Here is a 27,769-nt window from a genome sequence, read left to right as displayed (position 1 = left end):
GACCTTCCTTCAGTAGAATGAGCCTCCTCGTCAGGCTTTATCATCCATTTCCCATCTCTGTCATTGTTATTCTTAATTAAGGACTTGAACGCAACCAAAGAAAAGCCAACGTTGTCATAAAAACCTTCTTTCCCAATAACCTCTATTTCTGCCAGGTTATTTCCGTGGGAATTGTTCTGCTGGGCCAAATCGGCAGCTTGGGCAGTTGTGTGCTTCTGTTGGGGTTCTTTCCAATATCTTATTTTATCTGTCCTTGTCTCCTCGGTCCTCGACTTGACCCGGAAATCGGTCGAGGTCTTCCATCTTTAAGAAAATTCCAACCTGTTAAACGCTCCTTGAAAGAGCTAGGAGCAAGGAGCTAGGAAGCTACAGGAGGATGCTTGAGCAAGGAAACACGAGTGCATCCTTTGTGGATGTATTTTTTTCCCCCCAAATGTGTGATTTATAAATGTTTGACCCATAGATGTACCTCTCCCCATCTGCCACGTCTGTAATTGGTGTGGCTTCAAACTGACGTTCGACCGAACAAGGACATTCCATTTTCCTAATACACATTTCCTCAATTCTTCTATCCTCCTGCCCTTTCCCCACTTCCTTTCCTTGTGTACACAGTGGGGTGGAGGTTTAGGAAGCGAGGACAGGACGCAAGGAAAGGATGAAACGTGGTAAAATAAGGGTGCTTTCAACTGCTTAATTAGGTACCTCCTTGCTTCCTTTCCTTGCCTCCTTTCCTAGTATGGAAAGCCAAACGGGTCAAAAAATACCTGAAAATGACATCCGAAATCGCACGTTAAACCCATGTGGATCACTGAGGCATTGCGAGAAATGGTAACAGACAGATATATTTGGCTCAGCATTTGAGGGGCGCCCCCCAGAGGCCATGTGGATTGCAGCAGGATGTTGTGTCGTCCTGCCCTCCCCCATGCGGCATTCGAGCCAGATCCCTGTTGGGTGTGATCGTGAAGCCAGCCTGGGCACGCGTTTCCGGGGGGGGGGGGGGGGGGGGGGGGGGGGGCTGCGGTGGAGAGGGGGGGTGAGGGGGGTGAGTTCTTTTCCTCTGAATGGGACAGGGCTCCAGGTTGGAGAGGGGCCATGTGCCTCCTCCACCGTGTCCATTGTGTGACAATGGGACCCTTTGTGGGAAATGGGGGGCAGGGAAATATTTGGAGATGGGGCAGGGTGAATTGTTGTCACTGAACTCTTGGTGAGAAAACAATCGGAGACGCAGATGAATACATTGAGGTGCCAGGTTCGAGAGAATGTTCTGTGAGAACAAAACAATAGATGTTTTTGCCTTGTTTTTTTATTGATTTTAGTAATAGTGTGAGTAGTAGTCATCCTGTGATCCTAGAACTCTTCGGCCAGTTCTTTTTGAGGAACGATATGGACACAACGATTTATCTGAAAAAGACAATTTTAAAAAACATTAGACAGGATGTGGCTTTTGTAGAGCGCAGCCTTTCCCCATTAAACAAGCGGCTGTCTGTAATGGAGACTCGGTCTGTGGTGCATGGTGCTCTGTACCTCTGTGAACGGCAGTGTCGCAGTACTGACCACAACGTAGGGAGGAAAGCGATGGTCCCGGGGACCTCCCTGCCCATAATGGTGATAAATTTCCTCTTCAAATATATAGAAAATTTGAAAAGTACACTTCTCCCGCACATCGTCAACAATACTGACAACAATCCGTCTGTAGCCCAAACAACCCCCCACCCCCATCCCCCTCGGTCAAATTCAGTGTTCCATTCAAGAATTCATCAGCTAGGGCTTTGAATTTCAACCGATTTCAAAAATGATTTTCTGGTGACGCTACTTCCGTTAGCATTGACCTCAGGTGAACCAAAACACAATGGGATGCTCTGGTCGTCACCACATCCTGTCTGGGGTCCTTCCACTTCGACTCTTACGTGTGGGAGGCAAACCCCACCTGGGCTCTTTTAGAACCAGAGAAGAGCGCTTTAGAAATTACCCGCTGATTCATTCCGATGCGGAAACATTCAGACAATCTGTTGAAGGCCTTTTTTTTCCCAGATCTGCATCCTCCCAGTTCAAAAGTGACTTTCTCGTTAAGAGAAATTCGCACATTTAAAGCGTTAGCCTTGGGAAGCTAACTTCCTGTCCTGTGTGCGTCAGCTCTCCGAAACGTCTCAAAGTTCCCCTCGAATCCCCGTCTCAAAGAAACAGGGTCGTTCATTTTTCATTCCCCGTCTGTCAGCATGCCACCGCGGTTCAAACCTGAGAAATTAATTTTTGAAGAAATGACCCACTCAGGACCTCATAAAAAAAAAAAGAAGAAAAATACAATAACCAAAATGAAGTACGACGTCGCTGAAATAAAAATTGAGTTTCACTGTCATTTGACTCCCTTCCCTTCTGTGTCAAGACCCACTCATATATTTTTTAATCCAAGAAGCTTGTGTTTGTCCCTCAGGCGAATATTGTATTTTTTTATTATTATTTTATTTTATTTTTTATTTGGTTCCGTTCCAGGTCTTAGGACGGTGTGAACTACCCCATACTGGAGGGTGATCGGGGTCGTACAGAGGACCAATCAGGCCAGAGATGGTGCCGCAGGGCAGGGCAGGGGCGTTGGCCGAATTGGGACTTCTGCTGTTGCTCTGGCAGGACGTGTTCGCAATGGAGGTCCCCCTGGACTGTAAGTCTGTGCTGCCCTTTTCCTCCCCTCTGCTTAGCCTCTGTCCCGAAGGGGCTGTGCCTCACTTTGGCGAATTTTGTTTTATTGACCCATGAACTCACCAAACTTTGGGAAGAAAAACAAAACAAAAAGTCTTGATTTTTTTTTACCGCTTGTCAAAAATTAACCCTTTGAAGAGCAGGTTTTTTTGGAATGTTGTCAAAATTTTCAAAATTCTAAGTCAGTGTTCTAGAACTCCACTGCTTTCAGTTACTAGTAGTGATTGTGACATCAGCATTAGAATGTTCAGTTTCTAATCGCATATTTGTGATCTTACATGTTAAAGGGTTAAACAAATGAGGAAAACAGATCTGAGCTTATTTAAACCTACTTATAAGACTTCTGTTAGCAACCATGTCTGATTGTGGTTTAATCAGAGATTGTGGGTCTATCTCACTCCTTAATGGGTTAATGGCAGACGTGAACCTGCAAAGAGAATAATCCAGGTGACGGCAGGTCTGAGGGCTGCCATGGTGCACCTGGGCTGAGGTTGCTGTGAACAGAGCAGTGAACCCTGGCCTGCGCCAGTGCAGAATGTGGGCACCTGCCGCCTACCTGCTCCAGGTGTGCAGTCCTCCAGCTGGCTCTGCACCTGCAGCAGCTCAGCCAGCCAATCACAGAGTGAAAACAAGCGGCTGACTGGCAGCACTCCAGATTGTTGGAGAACAAAGCCGACGCACTTGGCAGGTTTCTCTGCCTGGATCCCAGACGGGTGCATTCTAAATGTTTTTCTGCTCCAAAGTCAGCAGATGGGTAGATGGGTAGATGGATGGGTAGATAGATGTTACCTGGGGTGACATGCTCTCTCACCCCATCACAGTCAAACAGCCCCCCACCATTACCAAACAGTCGATGAAGGAGCACCTCGCGGACCCCAAAGAAGGCATCTTCATCGAGTGTGAAGCCAAAGGAAACCCTTTCCCATCGTAAGAACCACAGCGCCCCCTGTTGTCATCCTGTGTGCTTTTTAATTTATCAATTCTCTTCCTACTGTTCTGTTCTTGGTTTTTGTCTTACTTGCTCTTTCTTTGTCAGTTTTTTGTCTTTCGTCAATTTAAGCTATACTTTTCATAAATTTCATTCAGCACCATTAATATTTCATTTTTGTGGCTTTATTTTATTGTTTTTCTTTAATTTTCAAAGAGCTTATCGGACAAAATCAGATGGATCCACAGCACAAAGAACACTGGTGTTCATTTAGAATGTTGTCGGGCTTCTCTTGCCCATTGTGACATCATAATTACTGAGACTTTTATGTAACTCTGTTTCATTGTTCTATCTTTTGGGATGAAAAAGTAATAAAAATTTCTCAGTTGATTTTTAATTTTTAATTGTTTTATGAAAAATTTATTTTTTCAGGCTCACAGAACTACACTATATGAGTTTGAGACTGCAAGTTTTGGATGTGCTGTGACATGGCTGCCTGTCTCTAACTCTTTCTGCCTGTTTGGCTGCCTATCTGTCCGTCCCTGCGTCTCTGTCTGTGTGCCTGTCGTTACTTCCCCCTGCAGTTTCTCGTGGCTAAGGAACGGGAAGTACTACAATGTTCCGCGGGACTCCTGGGTGTCCATGAGGCGGTGGTCGGGCACGCTGGACATGGGCTTCGGCCACGGCCGACGCCCGGAGGAGTACGAAGCCGAGTACCAGTGTTTCGCCACGAACGAGTACGGCTCGGCCGTCTCCGACAAGATCCGGCTCCGAATCGCCAGTGAGAAGCAGCGCGGCTCACCCCACCGCACACACACTAACCACACCGCACCGCACCGCACAAACACTAATCACACCGCACCGCACACCACAAACACTAATCACACCGCACCGCACACCACAAACACTAATCACACCGCAAACACTAATCACACCGCACATCACAAACACTAATCACACCACACACACTAATCACAATAACCACACCACAAGCACTAATCACACCACAGACACTAACCACGCCACAAACACTAATCACACTAACCACACCACAAGCACTAATCACACCACACACACTAACCACGCCACAAACACTAATCACACTAACCACACCACAAGGACTAATCACACCACACACACTAATCACACCGCAGACACTAACCACGCCACAAACACTAATCACACCACACACACTAATCACACCACAAACACTAATCACACCACAGACACTAATCACACCACAGACACTAATCACACCACAAACACTAATCACACCACAGACACTAATCACAGAGCGTCTGTGCTCCTTACACACCACAAACACTAATCACATCGCAAACACTAATCACAGAGCTTCTGTGCTCCTTACACACCACAAACACTAATCACACCACAGACACTAATCACAGAGCGTCTGTGCTCCTTACACACCACACACACTAATCACACCGCAAACACTAATCACAGAGCTTCTGTATTTCTTACACGCCTCAAACACTAATCACAGAGCTTATATGCTCCGTACACTGCAAACACTAATCACTGAGCTTCTATTGTCCATACACACCACAAACACTAATCACAGAGCTTCTATGGTCCATACACACCACAAACACTAATCACAGAGCTTTTATGCTCCGTACACTGCAAACACTAATTACTGAGCTTCTATTGTCCATACACACCACAAACACTAATCACAGAGCTTATATGCTCCTTACACTACAAACACTAAATCACTGAGCTTCTATGGTCCATACACACCACAAACACTAATCATAGAGCTTATATGCTCCTTACACTGCAAACACTAATCGCTGAGCTTCTATGGTCCGTACACACCACAAACACTAATCACAGCTTCTGTGCTCCTTACACAGCGCTACCATGCTATTTACAGTTCACAAAGACTGATGTGTTTGTGAAAATGCATGTGTGTATCCTTGTGTGCGCACATGTATGAGTGTGTGTGAGTGTGCATTCTGACTGGCTGTGTGGGGACTGCATGCGTGATTTATCCTGGTCAGTATTTTCCTCTCTCCTTAAATACCTGTGGAGCTCAGGTGACGTGCTGTGTGTGTCCCTGCATGTGTGTGTGGCAGAGTCCCCGCTGTGGCCCAAAGAGGTTCTGGAGCCCGTAGCTGTGAACGTGGGCTTCCCATTGATCCTCCCCTGTAACCCCCCTGGGCTGCCCCGACCACAGACCTTCTGGATGAACAGCTGTAAGATCCCCCCCCCCCCCCATTTATAGCAACCGTCTGACTCTCACATCATCTCTGACTCTCTCCGACTCTTTCTGACCATCTCTGTGCATTTGTGATATTCTATGACTCTCCCTGACTGTTTCTGATCCTCTGTGACTCTCCCTGACTGTTTCTGATCCTCTATGACTCTCTCTGACTGTTTCTGATCCTCTATGACTCTCCCTGACTGTTTCTGATCCTCTATGACTCTCTCTGACTGTTTCTGATCCTCTGTGACTCTCTCTGTTTCTGATCCTCTATGACTCTCTCTGACTGTTTCTGATCCTCTATGACTCTCCCTGACTGTTTCTGATCCTCTGTGACTCTCCCTGACTGTTTCTGATCCTCTATGACTCTCTCTGACTGTTTCTGATCCTCTATGACTCTCCCTGACTGTTTCTGATCCTCTATGACTCTCTCTGACTGTTTCTGATCCTCTGTGACTCTCTCTGTTTCTGATCCTCTATGACTCTCTCTGACTGTTTCTGATCCTCTATGACTCTCTCTGACTGTTTCTGAGGACACCTGATTTAACTAATTAACGGGTCATAGTCTTCAATCAAGACCTGGATAAGTAGGATAGGCTAAAACAAACACCTGCACCCACTAGCTCTTTTCAGATAAGCAGGCAGAAGCTGAGTAACTGTAGGCTCTGAAGTAGAAGGTTGTCCGTCTGCAATACAATCAGGGTGCTTTCCCCGTTTTACATTCTCCATTGGTTTTAAGATTTGTTGTTTGTCCTCAGACCCAATAATTATATCTCATTATGTTCACAATTTGCCCTGAGCACTGAGTTCTAGCAGGCATTTTCGACATTGTATTGATTGGCAACAACGTTGGTACTCATTGGCTTGCTCCTGTGTCTCCTTGACTCTCCTCTTCCTTGGTTCTGCCCCTGCCCCTGCCCCTGCCCCTGCCCCTGCCCCTCCCCCAGCCATGCTGCCCATCCCTCAGGACCGCAGGGTGTCCATGGGGGCGAACGGAGACCTCTACTTCTCTCACATCACGATCAACGACTCGCTGACAGACTACAGCTGCAACGCCCGCTTCAAGGCCGCTCAGACCGTCCAGCAGAAGAGCCCGTACGCCCTCAAAGTGCTGACCAGTGAGTGTTAATGCACGCACACATTCACACATGCACGTACATGCACATGGATGCATGCATGCGCACATACGCAAACACACACACACACACATATGCTTACATGTACACCCTCAAAGTGCTGACCAGTGAGTGTTAATGCACGCACACATTCACACATGCACATGCACGTACATGCACATGGATGCATGCATGCGCACATACGCAAACACACACACACACACATGTGCATACATGTACACCCTCAAAGTGCTGACCAGTGAGTGTTAATGCACGCACACATTCACACATGCACATGCACGTACATGCACATGGATGCATACATGCGCACATATGCAAACACACACACACACCTGTGCATACATGTACACCCTCAAAGTGCTGACCAGTGAGTATTAATGCATGCACGCATGCACACATGCGCGTACAAGCACATGCACATGCACGCATGCGCACATACGCAAACACACACATGCACATACATGCACATGGATGCATGCATGCACAGATATACAAATGCCCCCATGTGCATACATGCACACACATGCACGCATGCACACACACACACACACACGTGCATACATGTACACACATGCACGCATGCACACACATGTGCATACATGTACACGCATGTATGCATGCACACACAAACACACGTGTGCATACATCCACACATTCATACATAAACACAAACATGCACATACTGTACATGCGCATGCATGCATGCATGCATGCATACACAAATGCACACATGCACATACATGCACACACCAGTGCCATCTGCATACAGAGCCTTCAGATTAAATAGCATCACTTTTTCAACAATGCAATATGGACCCCTAGTTGTCAAAAGTGGGTACTGCAGATGAAATGTGCATCCAAACCACGCTCCAGACCTTGACTTGTCATCCTGCTGTTTTCTCATTTCAAGCCACTTTTGCATCTCTGACCAATTCAGTCGGTCTTTCCTCCTCCATGTTGTGTTTCCACACAAAGTCTTTTTGATATAAATGCTGCCTTTGATCGGTGAGCAGCCACACACTTCCCTGCACATGCTGACACACAGCCAAGATTCCACAGAGAACGCGAGTCTGCACTCCCTCTGGAAATTACCTTAATGACTGAACTCTGAGCATAAATCAGCACTGAAAAAAAAAAACCTGGAAGAGGTTGAGTCATCCCAGACAGTGACGTCTGTAGAAGCAGCAGCGTACAGCATAATTACAATAATAACGCTGCCAATGCACCTGTCTTTGGAAAACTCAGACTCTCTGGAAGATGTGGCACACCTGTTGTTTTCGTATTTTAAAAAATAAACATCTTAAAAAAATAAATAAACATTACTAATTGTGTGTGTGCGAGTGTGCGTATGTGTATGTACGTGTGTGTGTGTGTGTGTGCGGGGTAATGCTGAGTGTGTGTCTGTACTTTAGATTATATTTGGCTGATGGCCACTCCTGTAGTGCTGCTGAATTGGACATGTGTCCCAGGCGTGTGATTGTGTAATCGCCCCTCTCCGCAGCTCGGATGGTGGCCGAGACAGTGCCCTCGTTCCTGACCCCGTCCGGGACGTCCAGCATCAAGGTGGTTCTGCGAGGGGAAGAGCTGATCCTAGAGTGCATCCCAGCCGGATTGTGAGTTTCACTGACCCATACACACACACACACACACAGACACACACACAGCCCCACACACACACACACACACACACACACACGCACACGCACACGCGCACACACACACACACACACACACATGCACGCACGCACGCACGCACGCACAGCCCCATACACACGCGCACACATGCACACACACACACATGCACGCACGCACGCACACACACACACGCACACACACACACAGCCACATACACACACACACAGACACACACACACACACAGTACTAACACACTCACTCACACACACACACGCACACATACACACACACACACACACACACTCACTCACACACACACACATGCACACATACACACACACACAGCCCCATACACACGCGCACACACACACAATACTAACACACCCACACACAAATACAGTACTAACACACTGTTTTTGTGTGTTTCGGTCCGTTCCCCCCCTCTGTAGCCCCACCCCCGTGGTCAGGTGGTATAAAAAGGGCGGTGACGTCCCGTTGCGGAAGGTGAAGCTGGAGAACTTCAACAAGACGCTGCGCATCCCCCGAGCCACCGACGATGACACGGCCGACTACACCTGCATCGCCACCAACAGGAAAGACGTCATCCGCCACGTCTTCAACGTCCAAGTCAAAGGTCAGCCTCTCCACACTCACATCCATCTGTTTCCCTTAAGCGCTTATTCATGGTCAGGGACAGAGGCTGGATCCTATCCCAGAATGCAGTGGGCAAGAGGCGGGAATACACCCCGGACCGGTTTCCAATCCATCGCAGAGCCCACACACCATTCACACCTAAAGCCAAATTAGACTCTCCAATTAACCTACTGCATGTCTCTACACTGCGGGAGAACACTGGAGTACCTGGCAGAACCCAACAGGGAGAACAAGCAAACTCCACACTGAAAGGCCATTGGTCCAGAATCTCAGTACTTTATGGCTGTGAGGTTACAAGTGCTATTCAATGCATATAATAATAATAATAATAATAATAATAATGATATATCCCCCATGATCTTCTTGATTGAGGATATTTTCCAGTTCACTCAGTGTATAACGGTGGTAGTTCTCTATATGCTACAAAAGTAACTACACTGTGAAATATAAACCACACCTGTTAATATGATCACTGTACCTTGCTTCATGTGCACGTGTGCTCACTGTAACAGTCAGGAATGTTGTATTTTTATTCATCTTATTTTGTACTCAATACACACAAGCTAATGTTCCCGTGGACCAACTGGGGTTGAAAACTGACTCCGCCTCCCTGTATTTCGCAGTGCTTCCCTATTGGGTAGAAAAGCCCGCAAACCTGATTGTGGCGCCGGATGAGAATGGCCGGATAGTGTGCCGGGCCCAGGGCACCCCTAAACCCACCGTCCAATGGCTGGTGAACGGGGAGCCCCTCGAGAGTGAGTATCCCAGAATGCAGTGCTGCTGGGAGGATCTGTGGCATTGCAATATTCTCTGTTCTACCTTTTCTGATTTTACATAGGCAACAATCACGATGGCAAAATTTTTTTTTTTTTACGATTGACAATATTTTCAAACTATCTGCTGTTTTCCAAAGTGTGTTTTGCCTCAGGCATCTCCAGCTGTTGCTAGTGTTAGAGTTAGTCTGCATATGGTTGTCCCAATGTTTGAACTTTTTGGAGGTGAGACTATTGTCTCATGTATTTCGATGTTTTTTTTTTTTTTTGGAAAAACTTTTTCTTCATGATAAATGGAATCCCGTTCCACTTCCTGTCATTTTTTCCCCCTCCTGTGTTTTTTTCGGTGTCTGCGTTTGCGTGTTCTTTGCGCCCCTGTCCCAGTCGCCCGGCCGAACCCCAGCAGGCAGGTTTCGGGGGACACCCTGGTCTTCCGCTCGGTGCAGGTGGGCAGCAGCGCCGTGTACCAGTGCAACGCCTCCAACGACTACGGCTACATCCTCGCCAACGCCTTCGTCCACATCCTGGGTGAGGCAGGAAGAGAGACCTGTTATTACCCGTCCATCCATTATGCATCTGTCCATTATCTATATCTGCGTATCCATCCATTATCTGTACATCCATGATCTGTACATCCTTTATCCATAACCGCTTATCCATCCATTATCCATCCATCCATTATCTATACCAGCTTATCCATCCATTATCTATACTCGCTTATCCATCCATCCATTATCTATACCCACTTATCCATCCATTATCTGTACATCCTTTAACCATAACCACTTATAAATTATCCATCCATCCATTATCTATACCAGCTTATCCATAAATTATCTATACCCACTTATCCATCCATTATCTATAAGGGTTCCTGAGCGATGCACAGAAATTAAGCATTCAAGTGGACTTCTGGATAGTGGACATGGATAGAGTATTATGGGTAATGGTCAGAGGACTCTGGGCAATGGGCTGAACCTGAATGATTCTGGGTAATGAATATGGATAAAGGTTTATGAGTACTAGGCTATGGTAGAGGATTCTTGGCGACATATATGAACAGAGTATTATGGGTAGTAGGCTGAACCTGAAGGATTCTGGGTAATGCATATGGATAAAGTATTATGAGCACTAGGCTATGGTAGAGGATTCTTGGTGACATATATGGACAGACCATTAAGGGTAACAGGCTGAGGTGGAGAATTCTGGGTGATGTGCGGTAAACTGGGCAGCGTGCGGATGTTGAGGTCTCCTCAGTGAACCCCGCTCTCCCCCCCCCCCCCGTTTCCGTAGACGCGGCCCCCCGCATGCTGGGCCCCTGGAACCAGGTGGTGAAGGTGATCGAGAACAATCGCACCTTCCTCAACTGCCCCTACTTCGGCGCCCCCGTGCCCGAGCTGCGCTGGTGAGCATCACCGGAGGGGGGCGTGGCCCCACGCAGCCTACCGGCCAATCAGAACGCACTAAACAGCCATTTAGAATGTTCCCGATGGCACCTGCAAGTGCTGCCCTCCAGTCTGAGGCTGTGATTCGCTCTGATGTTATTATCTGTGTTTGTCAGGGACTCTGTGTGTGTGTGTGTAACGGAAACAAGCAACTCACTGTGCTTCAAAATGGAATAAAGACAATTCAAAAATACACAAAAAAATAAAAGTAAAACATTATAAAAACAGGTAAACATGATTTAATTAACAATTACATGAAAGCCAAACACAAAAAAGGTGTGTTTTCAGCTGAGACTTGGGATGAGATGCAAAAAAAACAAATCAAAAAGAAATGAAACATTAAGATATTTTTTTCTGCCCTTGTGCATGTGCGTGTGTGTGTATCTATATACCTGCTTGTGTGTATGTATATGCATACCTGTTTGTGTGTGTGTGTGTGTGTGTGTGTGTACGTGCGTACCTGTTTTCGTGTGTGCACGTGTGTGTGTGTGTGTAGGTTTAAAGATGGTCTGAGCGCCATTTTAACTGGGGGTCAGTACAGAACCCTTCCAAACGGCACCCTTGAGATCCGGCGGGTCCGATCACATGACCAGGGCTCCTACACCTGCGTGGCCGTGAGCAGGATGGGGAGGGCCGAGAACCATGTCCGCCTGGAGGTCAAAGGTCAGTTGAAACCAGTTTCCATTTAAAAGGTTTGAATAACAAGAGATTTACTGAGAAACGCTGTATAGGTCGTTTTAAACATTTTATGCGTTTAAACTTGGACTGAGTTAGAGTTCGCTGATCCCCCCCTCATGTAGACATCAGCAACACAAGGGAAGAACAGTAAAAAGGAAATAAAATATGGCGATTTGATTCCATCAAAAGACAACAACAGTGTGGAAGCACATGGAGATCAAGCTGATGTAAATTTCTCTTCTGAACCTTGCTTTGAGACATCCAATCAAACACAAACGCCACCCTCATTCGGCATCGTGTGACGCGTGTGTGTGTGTCTTGCGTGCATGTGTGTGTGATGTGTGTGTGCATGCATGCGTGTGAGACGTGTGTGTGTGTCTCACGTGTGTGTCTGTGTGTGCGTGTGTCTCACGTGTGTGTGTCTTACGTGTGTGTCTGTGTCTCATGTGTGACGTGTGTGTGCGTGCATGTGTCGCGTGTGTGTGACGCGCATGCGTGTGTGTGTGTGTGTGTGCGCGAGTGTGTGCGTGTGTCTCTCACGTGTGTGTGTGTGTGTGATGCGCGTGCGTGTGTGTGTGTGTGTGTGTGATGCGCGTGCGTGTGTGATGCGCGTGTGTGCGTGTGATTCGTGTGTGTGTGCGTGTGATGCGTGTGCGTGTGTGTGTGATCCGTGTGCGTGTGTGTGTGTGCGTGATGCGTGTGCGTGATGCGCGTGTGTTGCTTGGCGCATTCAGAGCCGACCCGGTTCTTGCGGTCGCCACTGCGCCTAACGGCCAGCAGGGGGAGCCTGGCGCGCCTGGACTGCAAGGCCAAGCATGACATCACCCTGCCCATCACCGTGACCTGGCTGAGGGACAACAAGCCCATCAGCCTGGGCTGGAGGCAAGTCCCAAAGACACACTCTTACGCACATGCACACACACTAACACACTCTCACACATGCACTAACACACACTCTTACACATACACACACATATACACACACTGTTACACACATATGCGCATGTGTACACACACAGGAAGCTCACACACAGACACACTCACTCAGGCGTTTGACACACACATTTGAAAGCGATTCCAACGGAAGGTGAAAGTAAAGAATAAAAGGAATTAAGCACGGAGTTTTAGACTAGAAAAGAGGCCGTTGGACAATTACTTCACAGACAGGCATCTCAACCCTGGAGTACCCTAATCCCAGCTTCTGCTCCTTGTTTCTCTCTCCCTCACCCCCCACCTCGATGTGCCCTCCAGGCTCAGAAAGGAGGAGGATCACCTGGCCATCCCAGGGATCCACAGGGAGGATGAGGGTAAATACACCTGCATCATCAAAACTGAGCTGGACGAGATCTCTGCCTCTGCTCGTGTCACTGTCATAGGTATGAGCGCGCATGTACGCGCACACACACGCATATACATACACACACACACACACACGCATATACATACACACACACACACACACACACACACGCATATACATACACACACACACACACACACGCATATACATGCACACACACACACACACACACACACACACGCACACACAGACATATGAACATACATACAGTACATACGCACAAACACACACACGCATACATAGACACGCAAATATACACATACATGCACACACAGACGTGGGCACATACATACACACAGATATGCACTTGCAAACATATATTTGCTCGCACATCACGCACGTGCGCACGCATGCACGCACGCACATACATACATATACTGTTAGCACACACATGTATACACATACATAAACACACTTACCTCTAAATATCTCAGTAGCACAGCTATAGTACGCATATGTAACTGCTTGTCCCGCTGTTATATGAACACACACACGTGCTTGAACTCAAAATTATTGCTTTGCTGTTGGCAATTAAAAAACTGTTTTACTAACAAATAGCTGTACAAAAATAATATTTCTGCCAATGAAAGTTAACTGAATATATTTTACTGTGTGCAAATGATCTGTGCTTTATTTCACAATGATGCTCTAATGCAAACGCTAACCTGTAACATTTACCTCGCAGAGGCCCAGTTTACCTTCCCAAAACCTGTGCTATAAGGTAACACCAAAGCCATTTTTATTTATTTATTTATTTTTCTTGTATTGCCTGCTTCCAATTAAAAGTGCAACTACATCTCACTGTCAATTTAATTATTTAACGACTGGAAAAATAATTTGCTTTGTCTGGACACCGAGCCCCATTATCTAATGATCAGTTATGCAGTTTCACACCTTTTTTTCCCCCCTCTCTCTCTTGCTCTCTGAAGAAGCTTTTCAAACGTGCTTGTGTGATGAGAGGAAGCAGCAGCTGGCTGCTGGTAGTGTGTGTGGGTGGGTGGGTGGGTGGGTGGGTGGGCGGGCATGTTGGGGCAGCAGTGTAGTGTAACGGGTAGGGAGCTGGTCTTGTAACCGAAAGGTCATAGGTTTGAATCCCCGGTGGGATACACTGCTGTTGCACCTGCATCACTTCAGTATATATCCAGCTGTATAAATAGATCCAATGTAAAAGTAATGTAAAAAGTGGTGTCAGTTGCTCTGGATAAGAGCATCTGCTAAATGCCTGTTGAGTATATCCCACTGAAAACTTAACATACAGTATTTTCACCAGCCAGCTATATCTGCATGTATCTTCTGGTATCCAACACTACAGACAGCGAAGAACAAAATGTGTATATTCCAGCTGTGGTGACAATTAAATGATTAAATTAATCCAGATGTGAGAGGGTTATGTTGCAAGCAGTTCAACTATTACCAGGATGGAATGGGAACGTCTTTCATTTCTCCCAGAAATGTGATTATTTCTATGGCTGGGTGTTTGCCACAGGAGTCGCAGGTGTCATGGATTCCATATTTCTATTTTATTTATTTTATTTTTTTTGCAGTGCACTGAATTTCAGTTTCAGTGCTTTTGATTTTCAGAGCGCTCTTCCTGAAGCTACAGTAAAACTGTCAGTGACAACAGGTGCTCAAAGAGTCAAACCTTGCAACATGCACCAAATCTAACTTTAAAGATATCACAACACAGTAATATTGTGTTTTATCATTTCAGTGATGCAATTTGAGCGTGCTCTGTGTGCTCAGTTTCAGCCGTGTTCTGTTAAAGGCAAAAAAAATACGCCCTTTCCGTGATGGACTAATGAAATTCAATACACTAATCACTAGTGGCAACTGCCTACTCATTTTTTTTTTGAAAACCTCAAAACATGTGTTAGTGTTGCTACAGCTGCACTTGCTATTTCAATCATTTCCCGGTGCCTGTGTCCAACTCACTTGTGCCTTGATTTATGGCTGCTCTTTAGAAGCGGAGAAATGTCACGCAAAACTCATTGTGTGAGTAAATTCTATAAACTACATAATCAGCCATATTGATAATATGTATGCCCATTATTTGTGCGATCCTCCCTTAAATGCATATGCATTAAAGACAGACCACACCTTGCGATGACTCGCATAGCTCACATGCATAGTGCGCTTCCAGCCCTGTGTGCCCGTTTGATACATAAGAAGCATGTTTCTGGGGCAGAATGAGTCATATCTGCACACAAAAACAGTCACAGAAGGCTTATAAAGACCCAAGCTGTTTTGTTCCTTATATATTAAAGTCTTATCATTTTACTTAATCTGTTATGATGCAATCTTTAAATTTTTCATTTGTTTTTGCGTACTAGTAGGGTTTGTGCTTTTTTTAATCATACCGTTATGTTTGGACTACTGCTGACGCACAAAACCAATATAGTGTTGTGATTTGCTCTTGATTTTTTAGTTCTTATGTCAATATTAATTATAAAAGACTGTTTTTGTTTGTGTCTGCTGTTGGTGGCAAGATTCACTTCTGCTGGGGATCAATAGTGTTTTGTGTATTCCATTGAATTCCATTCTTCTCTTATTTTGTCGTTCTCATTCTCTCACCCCCCCCCCCCCCCCAGACCGGCCGGACCCCCCCACAGACCTGGAGCTGTCCGACCCCTCGGAGCGCAGCGTCCGGCTCACCTGGGTGCCCGGAGACGATAACCACAGCCCCATCCTGGGTAAAGCCCCGCCCCCCCCCGCCTCTTTAAACCAACCCCATGTGCCTTTTCCTGGGTTTTGACCAATCATAGGTCTTGTTTCTGGGTCATGTGATTATGTGCCTTCAACTTCATCTCAGGGAAAAAAAAATATCACAATTACAGAAACTCCCATCCCTGTTATGAATTCAGTCCCAATACTAAACACACAATTTAAATGTTTTTACAGAAAAAAAATCTCACAAGAGAAAAAATTGTGTTTTTGCCAAGAGCAACTTGTTGACAAACGCAGGTCTTTCCTTCATTCTTTCATTTCTGGCCTCCCATCCTCCCCATTAATTTCCCAGAATTCCTGGTGCAGTTCGAGGAGGATCGATGGTTAGCAGGCGGGTGGCAGAACCTGTCCAGTTACCCCGGCAACCTCAACTCCGTCATCCTGCAGCTGGCACCCTTCACCATCTACCAGTTCCGGGTCTTCGCCATCAACGCCATCGGCTGGAGCCGCCCCAGCCCGCCCTCACAGCGCTACAAGACCAGCGGGGCCCGTGAGTCCGGGGGCAAATGGGGCAAACGCTGTGCTGCTGGGGCAGTATTTCAGAGTGTGTGTCAGAGTGACGGAATGTCAGTGTGACTGAATGCCAGTGTGTCAGTGTGACTGAATGCCAGTGTGTCAGTGTGACCGAATGCCAGTGTGTCAGAGTGACGGAATGCCAGTGTGACTGAATGCCAGTGTGTCAGTGTGACAGAATGCCAGTGTGTCAGTGTGACTGAATGCCAGTGTGTCAGTGTGACAGAATGCCAGTGTGTCAGTGTGACTGAATGCCAGTGTGTCAGTGTGACAGAATGCCAGTGTGTCAGTGTGACTGAATGCCAGTGTGTCAGTGTGACTGAATGCCAGTGTGTCAGTGTGACTGAATGCCAGTGTGTCAGTGTGACTGAATGCCAGTGTGTCAGTGTGACAGAATGCCAGTGTGTCAGAGAATGCCAGTGTGTCAGTGTGACAGAATGCCAGTGTCAGTGTGACAGAATGCCAGTGTGTCAGTGTGAGAGAATGCCAGTGTGTCAGTGTGACAGAATGCCAGTGTGTCAGTGTGAGAGAATGCCAGTGTGTCAGTGTGACAGAATGCCAGTGTGTCAGTGTGACAGAATGCCAGTGTGTCAGTGTGAGAGAATGCCAGTGTGTCAGTGTGAGAGAATGCCAGTGTGTCAGTGTGACAGAATGCCAGTGTGTCAGTGTGAGAGAATGCCAGTGTGTCAGTGTGACAGAATGCCAGTGTGTCAGTGTGACAGAATGCCAGTGTGTCAGTGTGTCAGTGTGACAGAATGCCAGTGTGTCAGTGTGAGAGAATGCCAGTGTTTCAGTGTGACAGGATGCCAGTGTTTCAGTGTTTAAGTGTGAGTGTTTCAGCGTGACCAAGCTCGTCACACCCTCCAGCTCCGGACGCCATTCCTCAGAACATCAGAGGGGTGGGCTACAGGAGGACCAACATGGAGATCAGCTGGCAGGTAAGAGAGCGCACAGGTGAAGGACAGGTGATAGGCGATAGGCCAGAGCTGCTGCAGTGACCTATCAGGAGGGGTTGTGCGTTTTGGCGTGACGCGCTGTGTGTGTGTGGCGTAGGCCCTGAAGGACACGGAGAGGAATGGGCCGTACCTGCGCTACGTGGTGTGGTGGCGCCGCCGGGACTCGCGGGAGGAGTGGAAGAACGCCACCACCTACTGGCGGAGGTACTACATCTACGACACGGACACCTTCACCCCCTACGAGATCAAGGTGCAGGCCATGAACGACTTTGGGCTGGGCCCCGAGTCGCCCATCATCATAGGATACTCCGGGGAGGACCGTGAGTACCGAAACGAATGTGCACGCGCACGCGCACACGCACACGCACACGCACACGCACACGCACACGCACACGCACACGCACACGCACACGCACACGCACACGCACACGCACACGCACACGCACACGCACACGCACACGCACACTGTTTTTGGCTGGCCAGGTCCTTCAGCAGTTTAATATGAAGGGGCTGTGCACATTTCCTGGGATGCACGGCTCTTGAGGTGCATAGTACATGGGAAATGTAGTTCCTGATGTGTACAGTTGAAGGGGTGTCATGTGTAGTTCTTAGCATATGTAGTTTCTGAGGTGCGTAGTTCTCGGGGCGGGACGGAAAAAGTTTTCGGTTGTGCCACAGGGCCCCTCGCCGCTCCCACCAACGTGCGTGTGACGAGGACGGAGAGCACCACGGCGACGGTGCACTGGACCCCCGTACCCCAGAACAGCATCATGGGAGCGCTAAAGGAGTACAAGGTGAGGGGGGGGGTCACGGGTTCAAATCCAGAGCTGGGACACAGCCGCTGAAACCCTTTAGGAAACGTCCTACAGTATCATAAGGATAATGCAATGTGAAAGTTTTGGCAGCGGTTAGAGGTTCACTGATTTTCACCCCAGAATGTATCCTCTTAATAACGTAACAGCAAAATGCAGTGGTGCTAAAGAGATGTAATGCATTATTGCGATGGTTTGTCTGTGTCGAAACAGTATTGCAACAATGTAATCGCTTTAGCATGACAGTGACTTCGTCTAATGCAATGTAATAATGTAACAGCAATGTGACTGTTACATCACATTCAGCTGAGTCAATGTAACAGCATCGTCTGTGACTTAGCAAAATTCTAATGCTACAATGTAACAGCAGTGTGACTGACTGAGCTGAATGGGATGTAACAATGTAACAGCAGCGTCTGTGACTCAGCAAAATTCTAATGCTACAATGTAACAGCAGTGTGACTGACTGAGCTGAGTGGCATATGACAGTGTAATGGCGGGCGTATGCACGACTGACTTGGCTACTCCGACTTGGCGGACGTTGGCGGGGCTCTGACTTGGCGGGCGTTTCCGCGGCGCAGGTGTACTACTGGCGCGACAGCAGCATGCTGCCGTGGCTGAGCGTCCGCAGGGACAGGAGGAGCCGGGGCTTCTACACCACCAGCCCGCGGCCCTGGGGCCTCCTGACCGAGCTCATGCCCTACAGCAACTACAGGATGCACATGGTGGTGGCCAACAATCGCTACGAGGGCCCGCCCAGCACCACCATAGAGTTCCAGACCAAGGAGGGAGGTAGGCGGGGCGAGGGGGGTTCATACGGGGGGGGGAGAACGTTTTTAAAACTCCCCAAAAATATCATGAAATAAAACGCAGGGCTTGGTTTAGTATTAATTTAAAGTTAAAGTTAAACTGTAGCAGAATGTGACAAGGTGGATTTTTTTGTTTTGTTTTGAAAGGCCTAGTATGGATGACCAGTGGATGCTTCCTAACCATTGAAATGCAAATGCACAAGAAGCGAACTAGAATTTAAAATAGCTGAAAAAAAAATGCTGCTATCAAATTGGTTCACCAAAAGCAGACAGTGGGGTCCACTCAGAGATATTATTCAGCCATATGTGAATAAGTTTGTGACATCGAACAGAATGACTGTATGCATCAGCCATTTACATCAGACATAATGAGGGAGGAGGGTGGGGCTTGAATGACTGCACCCTGTCAATCAAAGCTGCCTGTAGTCACATGACCCTGTTCGTCGGTGCAGTACCAGGCCCTCCCGAATACCTGACGGTCCAACAGAGACACCTGGACACCATATACGTGGAATGGGAGCCCCCACCTGAACCCAACGGAATCCTGACGGGGTACACCCTAACGTACCAGACAGGTGGGTGCACACCTTCCACTCACCTGTGGGGAAACAGCTATAAAAACCCAATTTCTGACAGGTAGAGGGTGAGTCCCTACCACTCGAAACAACTCTACAGCTGGGCAGTTTGTCAACCTTGTCAGCAATATTTAAAATGCGGTTCTCGTTTAATTTTTCCTTTAATAACTTTCCTTCATCTCTATTTTTTTCCTGTCAAGGTGTTTGGGTTTTTGGTATTTGTGCCCAACCCCTGGTTGTTCCAGTTATGGCATGTTGTACTGAGAAATGTGCTTTAAATGAAGAGTCACAAGCATTATTGCCATTTAGCAGACAGTCTTATCCAGGATAACTGCGAATGCAATGACAGAAAAAGCCAAGTTCCTGTCTTTAATTTAGACGTTCACTTAAAGTATTCCCAAATTTCATAATGTGAAAATAAATTGTATTTCTGAAGGACTACGGGGACATGGCCATCAGCTGAATTCCGTTGCTGAAATAAACAGTGCCAAATAAATAGATGTTCAAATTTGTTCAAAATGCATCACTGCACCAGGACAGCTCCCTATTCTTCATTGCACAGATAAGCATATCTGCAGCATGTTTTTTTTTTTTGCATTACTCCTTATGGAAATGCATAAATCTCTGTTCATTATATTATTATGTTGTTACATTTATTCTCTTTTTATATTCACTCTCCTGTGACTGTCTGGTACTGTTGCTCCCCCGGTGCCTTCCCCTGCCCCCCCCAGTGAACGGCAGCAGAGAGGCGGGGCGTCTGCAGGTGCAGTCGCTCCCCGTGAACGTGACCAGCTTCTCCATGCGCCGCCCCGACCGCTACACCCGCTACAAGTTCACTCTGGTGGCGCTGACGCAGCTGGGCGCCGGGGAGGAGCGCAGCGAGGAGTCACCGCACTACACCACCGAAGGTACCGCCATTTACCCTACTACACCAACATACTGCTATATACCCTGCTATACCACACTACACCACCGAAGGTACTGCTATATACCCTGCTATACCACACTACACCACCGAAGGTACTGCTATATACCCTACTATACCACACTACACCACCGAAGGTACTGCTATATACCCTACTATACCAACGCTATACACCACACTACACCACCGAAGGTACCGCCATTTACCCTACTACACCACCAGAAAATGATTGACAGGTGTGTGCCACTGAGCGTGTTCTTGTTCGTGTCAAAACAAGAGTGTTTCTGTCACAACGGCTCTCGAGGAAAGGATGACATCATCCCGGGCTGAAAGATGACCTAATCGGTGGCGAGGCGATGTCCACAGTAATGGGAACACAGTGACACTGTGGGGACTGTCCCAGGGTGCACTGGGGGGGTGGCCTTCGTTTACTTGTTACCGCACGTTATTCTTCTTCTGTGGTGGGGAGACAACAATATTGGGAGTGTGGGGGGTGGTGAAGGTCTGACGGGCTCTCTCGAAAAGACAGCGTTCCATTATCCTGCTTAGAGCTGCACTGTTAAGTTGGGACAGTATTACCCCTTATGCACATTTGATCTCACTGGCGAAATGTTTTGACGTCAGAGGATGAAATGTAGTTTACTTTGGCATACAAGATTCAACCAAATTGAACGTTATTGAGGGGGAGGGAACAATTGAATTAACTCTCCAAAACAACTCACATGAGGCTTGGCACTTGACCTGCAAGACAATGTTTGCACGACTGGAGGGAATTGCGGGGGTTCAGAAACATTTCCACTTGATGCACTCGGTCGATAATTCACAAAGTCAGTGTTACAGTTTGCAGCGTTTAGTGTGAAATCTGAGAAAACAAGGGCCCTTGATCGTTAGAATCTGCAGGCGTAAAAATGTGTTCAAGGCTATTATCGGTCAGGAAAGAGCGACAACCAATCATAGGTATCAAATCCCCAAAAAACTATAGCAGATTATACCCACTAGAGGGCAATAGTAGTCTATTGGCACAGGATCACTCCAAAAATAGAATGATTTGATTTGAAGGGGAACATCTTGTTTTTCAAAAAAAATTTGAAATATAAATTATTTTTGTTTTCAGTATATGTTTTGTTACCAGGCAGAATGAATGTGCTTGCTGAGGTGAAGCTTCCGCGGATATTTCACCCGTGGGCTGGACACACTGACTGCACCAGTGCTGAAACATGAGCTTTCAGGGATACAAAGCAGATCAACTCACGGAAACTGCTCAGAACTGGTCCTAAAAACCACTGGGATCGCATCCTGTTGACTTTGTGTTCAGTCTCTAGGTGATGCAATACTGTTGAGCTCTTCAGCAAATTATTTGGACTTACTCTAATTTCTTCGGTAAACATCCAGCTGTGCTAAATGTGTTTAAAATAAACACGAAAGTAAGTCTGCATTAGGATTCTCCCGGTGGTGCGTCGTCATCTAGCTGAAAGCCCTGGACCCTTTGTGGTCGGGACTCTAATCCATTCTGATTGGCCAGAACGCTACCCAGGGAGGGAGGGGCTTCTCCTCTGGCCCTCTGCAGCATGCCTGCATCCACCGGGGTCAGGGTCGAGAGGGTTCTGTTGTTACTATGGTTACGCAGCTCATGTGACACACACTCATTCTTTTTCTCCCCCCCCCATTTTCTGTGTGTGTGTGTTTGTATGTGTGTGTGCATGTGTGTGTGTGTTTGTATGTATGCATGCACGTATGTGTGTGTGCATGTGCGTGTATGCCTATATCTATATGTTTGTGTTTGTGTATACATGTGCTGCATGTATGTGTGTATGTGTGTGTGTTTGTATGTATGCATGCACGTATGTGTGTGTGTGCATGTGCGTGTACATGTATGTGTGCATATATGTGTGTGTGTGTCTGTGCGTGTGCATGTGTGTGTGTCTGTGCGTGTGCATGTGTGTGTCTGTGTCTGTGCGTGTGCATGTGCATGTGTGTGTGCATGTGCATGTGTGTCTGCATGTGTGTGTGCATGTGTGTGTGTGCATGTGTGTGTGTGTCTGCGTGTGTGTGCGCACTGCAGCTTTCTCCAGGGAGCAGGTGGACATCTCCACGCAGGGCTGGTTTATTGGGGTCATGTGTGCCGGTGCCCTGCTGGTGCTCATCCTCCTCATCGTGTGCTTCATCAAGAGGAGCCGCGGGGGAAAGTACCCAGGTACGCACACCTGTACCTCGACTCGAACCTGCAGCACCTGTATCGCGACTCTAACCTGCAGTACCTGTACCATGACGCGAACCTGCAGTACCTGTACCATGACGCGAACCTGCAGCACCTGTATCGCGATTCGAACCTGCAGTACCTGTACCTCACCTCTAACCTGTGCAACTGTACCTCAAATCTAACCTGTGTATGTGTACTGCAACAACTAACCCGTGTAGCTGTACCTGTTCCAGCTTTTATCTGTGTACCTGTTACATAACCTGGGCACCTGTAGCACAGCTGAACCCATGTGCTGCTACATGTACAGGTTTGTGGGTCTGCAGTGCAGTGTCCTTTAGTTGAGGGACTCATGGGTAATATGGGGGTAATGGAGCTCCAGACTTTCGCCGCTTACGGATGGTTTACTGGCGTTTGTTTGATTTTATTCCTCAGTGCGAGAAAAGAAAGACATGCCGATGGACTCAGGTGATGAGAAAGACCAAGATGGCTCCTTTGACTACCGGTAGGTCTGTTTAATGCCATTACAGGGGTGGAATAAATGAAAAAAACGCTAAATCATAACAATAGACGTAAAAGAGTTATGGATTAACCTTAACATTGTATCTCCACTTCATTTTCATTCAATAGCATGATTAATGTAAAACAAAAAATTAAATAAAAAACAGCATTACAGATCTCTCTCTTGGTCCTTAATTATCACATTTTAAGCCAACCTTCCATTTTTCCCCCCCATTTTGTCTATTTTATTCTTTTCCTACTCTTTATAATCTGTTTCTTTTTTATTTCTTTCATTCTTTTATTTTTGCTCTTTTCCCATTGGACCGCTGAAGGTCTCTAGAAAGGTAGGAAAAGAGCATTTGTGTAACAGCATCATAACCCCAGTTCTGCTGTCTAACCCCAAAACTCACTCACACAAACCCTTGTGTTTTATTCCTTATGCGGGGGGGGGGGGGTGTCGTCTTAACATTTAATCCAGTAATATAAAGGCAAATAATTGTATTACAATTTATTTTAAACTTTTGTTCATTTTTTTTAAATCAAATGTCAAAAGCATAGAAAATAGACATAATTATCAAAAAATATAAGTTCCACTGTGTAGTGTTGGTCATCTTGCATATTGTCATTTCTTTGTGTAGATCTGTATGAAATGTTCATGAATCCTTTTATGAAAACCAGAGTGGCTTGCAAGCCTAAGAATAAGGGTCTGATTGGTTGGGGGGAGGGACATCTTGAGTATATTTATGGCAAATATTATGTTTTTATGAAATGTTTAAGTGGTTGTTTTATAGTTTCACATAATGAACTCTTATGACTCCGATGTTTTAGGATAAATCGTGTCTCCACCCTTCCATATCCAAAACGGTATGTATCAGAAACATTTGGCCGTGATTCAAATCAACATTTGTCCTCAACTTTGGTCTGTATTCAATCAACTTTTCTCCTTAACATTTACTTACAAGTAGAAGCAAGCGTTTTCCCCTCACAAACATAGTTTGGCAATTTAGTAGCACAGTAGCAATCGCTAGAAGTTGCCAAACGGTTTTGTAAAATAACAATAATTCTAGCTTTTAGTTGTCAAAATTAAGGGGAAAATGTCTAAAATGTCAGTTGTATTCCTGCCAGTCCCTGTTGAACTGATTCACTCTCCGTCATCATCATGTTACAGATTAATAAAAACAAAAAAAAATCTGCTCTTGCCACTTTCCTCTCACCTATAAGTCTGTCTTGTTCTCATATTGTGAGTAACTTTCCCGCATGTCCGATTTCAGATGTTTGCTGAGGGTAGTGGAATTGGTGGGTATCCCTCCCAGGTTAGGAAATCAGGGCGGAAAAGAAGTCCTTTTGAATTTGTTCTGTGTATATCTAGTAGACATGGTCCAGGAACCAGGACTGAAGGAAGGATGTAAAACACAAGGCCAGCACAGGTTCTGGTTCAGAATTATTTATTTATTCAATTTATGCTATATCAGCATCACTGGGCCCTGTAGACCCTGCCTGCATAAGTCTGTGGGTTTCCTCTCTTTAAGCCAATGAGTGTTGAGTTCAGTGAGTGGTCAGTACAACGTTTGTGTACATTAAGTATACATTAAGCACTTGTATTCAGTCTTCTTGATTTAGCCAACTGTTTCAATCCTTGCAATTCTAGGGGTTCTGTTTTTTTTTTTTTTTTTTTTTTTTTTTTGCCAGTTGGTCATCCTTGATGGATTATTATATCTTTTTTTATCGGTGATCCTGGTGATGCCCTCTCCTCTGTTGTGCTACATCTGTATATTTACCTTTGCATATTTTTATTTATGTTTCTTGAGTTGGAATGATAACTGTTGCATTCTGGGAGCGGCAAACCTCAGCAAAGTCACCTTTGTAACACATGCTTTTGCTGATTGCGTCTGCACTCACCACTGCTTCTGTCCTGTGGCCGGTATGCTAAAGATAATCTGCAGCTTGTATCTTTGGCCTTTATGTCTTGCTTTTATTTAATTTCCTCCTGGTTTTATCATGGGACTGGAGTGCTGAGCTCAAGGAACACATTACAGAGTATTATCCACCTTATATATCATGATCCATTGATCTTTCTTTTAAAGTTATTATATGAAGTTGCTTTCAGTAGGTGAATCTGTATATGAAGGTTCCAGCAATAACGACAGGAACTTCATTCTCAGGTTGCGATGTATAATTGATAACATACCGGTAAAATGTCAATTATGATTTATTGAAAAATACTTAATAAAAAAAAGGATTATATTTTATTGATGTTTGAGACTAAATTATACATCATAATTCCTAAGTGAATAATCATTGAGTGACAGTACATGCAAAGCCTTCTGGGAATGGAGTCTGACCTTCCCTATGGCAGTGAACCTCAGTCCTGGCCCCAGAGTCTCAGAGTCTGCTGGATTTTTTTTCCCCACCTCAAAATCAGAAACCGATCCAGACCCCAAGAAACCAGGTGACCCGAGTTATCCGTGTAATCGAATGCTTTAACTGATCAGTGTGCTGTGCTGCCCAAGTTCTGAGTAACAGCAAAAGCCAGCAGACCCTGCGGCTCTCCGGGGCCAGGACTGAAGACCACTGCCCAATGAAGTGAAGGGGAGGTAGTGGGATGTGGGGTCAGGGATTGTGGGCGGGGTCAGACGGTGCCCCGCCCACAGAGATGAGGACAGTCGGTAGATGTGGGGGAACCAGAGGGCAATTTGGGGGGGTAGTTGTAGTTGTAGGCGGGGTCAGAGATTATGGGTGGGGTCTGATTGTGGGCAGGGTCAGGGATTGTGGGCAGGGTGTGTGATTGTGGGCAGGGTCAGGGATTGTGGGCAGGGTGTGTGATTGTGGGCGGGGTCTGACGCCGCCCCCCGTTCGGCCCCGCCCACAGGGACGAGGACAGCCGGCAGATGCAGGCGAGCCAGAGCCAGGCCTCGCTGGACGGGCGGGTGAAGATGCATGACAGCGAGGACGACAGCCTGGTGGAGTACGGTGACGGCGGCGACGGAGACGGGCAGTTCGACGAGGACGGCTCCTTCATCGGCCAGTACACGGGCAAGAAGGACCGCGAGGAGCCCGACTGCATCCCCAGGTCCGAGCCCACGTCCCCCATCAACGCCATCTACTCCCTGGCGTAGCCGTGACAACGGGAGCGGGGGGGGAGGGGCAGGAGGATAGGAGTCTTATGACTTGACTGAACAACAAACACAAACACACAGACACACATGAAGACAGACACACACACACACACACCACAGAAACACACACACCAGGAAGCAGAGACACGTTTTTCCTAAGCCCCTCCCCTCAAGAGGAAGCAACGAATCACACGAGCACCAAGACGGCCTTTTAGCCCCGCCTCCCTACTGGCACAGCAGACAAGCCGACTGGAGCCAGGACTTGAGCAGGACCAGGACAGGACTCCCGCCTCAGATCTTGTGTACTACAGAGCGTGTTCTACAGATGTTGTACTACAAGGGGGATTGTTACTTATGGAAAGTGTGGAGGAGAGGGACTTGATTATAGATGGGACAGGGGAGGGGAGGGGAATTGTTATGTATTGGGGGGGGGGGGCGGTGGCAGGAGGGGGAATATTGTTAATTATAGGGGGTGGAGGTGCTTCTTCAGGACTTTACTTTTTGGAATTTTTCAGTGTCTTGTTTCGCTGTGTGTTCACACGCATGTTCCACATTTGCTGTGTCAGTTGCACAAAGATAACTCCCTGGCAGGTTTGTGTTTTTGAAAAGGATTTGTTATTCTCCGCACCATTAAAGGAGGGGGATGTGGGGGGGGGGGGAAACAGAGCCCTGCTGATAGGAGGCCTCACATCACCAGGATACTGGCAGAAGAGAATCACGTTATATGAATATATCTAGTGAAAAGGCTTCGTTCCTGGTAACTGTGAAAATAAGCATTCAGACCAAGTAACTCTGCATTCGGTTTCGAGTGGGATTGTGAAATATATAATTTTGTTTCCGCAACATTGAGGTAAAGGGTGTCAAACATTCCCTCTAATCTTGTCATGTATTTATGCGCAGTCAAGTTCGATCCAAGTGCATCTTTTTGTCCCAACCAGAGAGAGAGAGACAGAGACAGGGAGACACAGAGGGGGAGAGAGCAAGTGTATTGTGACCCATAAGTCAATCCTGGTCCTGTGTGGTTCTGATAGCCCATTGGCCAGTTGGGATCTGCTATCCTGTGGCTTTGCTCTGCACACTGAAGTTACCTAACCAGGTAACCAACCT

General features: G+C 46.8%; 1 protein-coding gene across 4 annotated transcripts in view; it reads left to right on the top strand.

Moving 5' to 3' along the window:
- LOC118207177 (neurofascin-like) overlaps positions 1-27,066 on the top strand; it is a 41,591-nt gene extending 14,525 nt beyond the window's left edge. For 2 of the 4 annotated variants that reach the window (XM_035380501.1, XM_035380500.1), the window contains exons 2-27: positions 2,491-2,656; positions 3,516-3,621; positions 4,207-4,403; positions 5,725-5,844; positions 6,800-6,970; positions 8,490-8,601; positions 9,074-9,258; positions 9,902-10,033; positions 10,436-10,579; positions 11,345-11,456; positions 11,993-12,159; positions 12,909-13,056; positions 13,426-13,550; positions 16,123-16,224; positions 16,551-16,748; positions 17,639-17,709; positions 17,825-18,047; positions 18,406-18,521; positions 19,121-19,331; positions 19,801-19,923; positions 20,655-20,831; positions 22,911-23,042; positions 23,481-23,550; positions 23,879-23,890; positions 24,375-24,410; positions 26,416-27,066. In XM_035380501.1, coding sequence (XP_035236392.1) covers positions 2,563-2,656; positions 3,516-3,621; positions 4,207-4,403; positions 5,725-5,844; positions 6,800-6,970; positions 8,490-8,601; positions 9,074-9,258; positions 9,902-10,033; positions 10,436-10,579; positions 11,345-11,456; positions 11,993-12,159; positions 12,909-13,056; positions 13,426-13,550; positions 16,123-16,224; positions 16,551-16,748; positions 17,639-17,709; positions 17,825-18,047; positions 18,406-18,521; positions 19,121-19,331; positions 19,801-19,923; positions 20,655-20,831; positions 22,911-23,042; positions 23,481-23,550; positions 23,879-23,890; positions 24,375-24,410; positions 26,416-26,662 — 3,531 coding nt within the window. In that variant the 5' untranslated portion in view covers positions 2,491-2,562 and the 3' untranslated portion in view covers positions 26,663-27,066. The remainder of the gene's footprint in view (positions 1-2,490; positions 2,657-3,515; positions 3,622-4,206; positions 4,404-5,724; positions 5,845-6,799; positions 6,971-8,489; positions 8,602-9,073; positions 9,259-9,901; positions 10,034-10,435; positions 10,580-11,344; positions 11,457-11,992; positions 12,160-12,908; positions 13,057-13,425; positions 13,551-16,122; positions 16,225-16,550; positions 16,749-17,638; positions 17,710-17,824; positions 18,048-18,405; positions 18,522-19,120; positions 19,332-19,800; positions 19,924-20,654; positions 20,832-22,910; positions 23,043-23,480; positions 23,551-23,878; positions 23,891-24,374; positions 24,411-26,415) is intronic. The other 2 variants (XM_035380502.1, XM_035380503.1) reach the window with 2 other exon arrangements.
- Positions 27,067-27,769: the final 703 nt, after the last annotated feature.

The sequence above is a fragment of the Anguilla anguilla genome, chromosome 11 (genome assembly GCF_013347855.1).
Source record: "Anguilla anguilla isolate fAngAng1 chromosome 11, fAngAng1.pri, whole genome shotgun sequence".
NCBI lineage: Eukaryota > Metazoa > Chordata > Actinopteri > Anguilliformes > Anguillidae > Anguilla > Anguilla anguilla.
The sequence above is the reverse complement of the archived record's forward strand: the minus strand, read 5'-3'. Positions and strand labels throughout refer to the sequence as shown.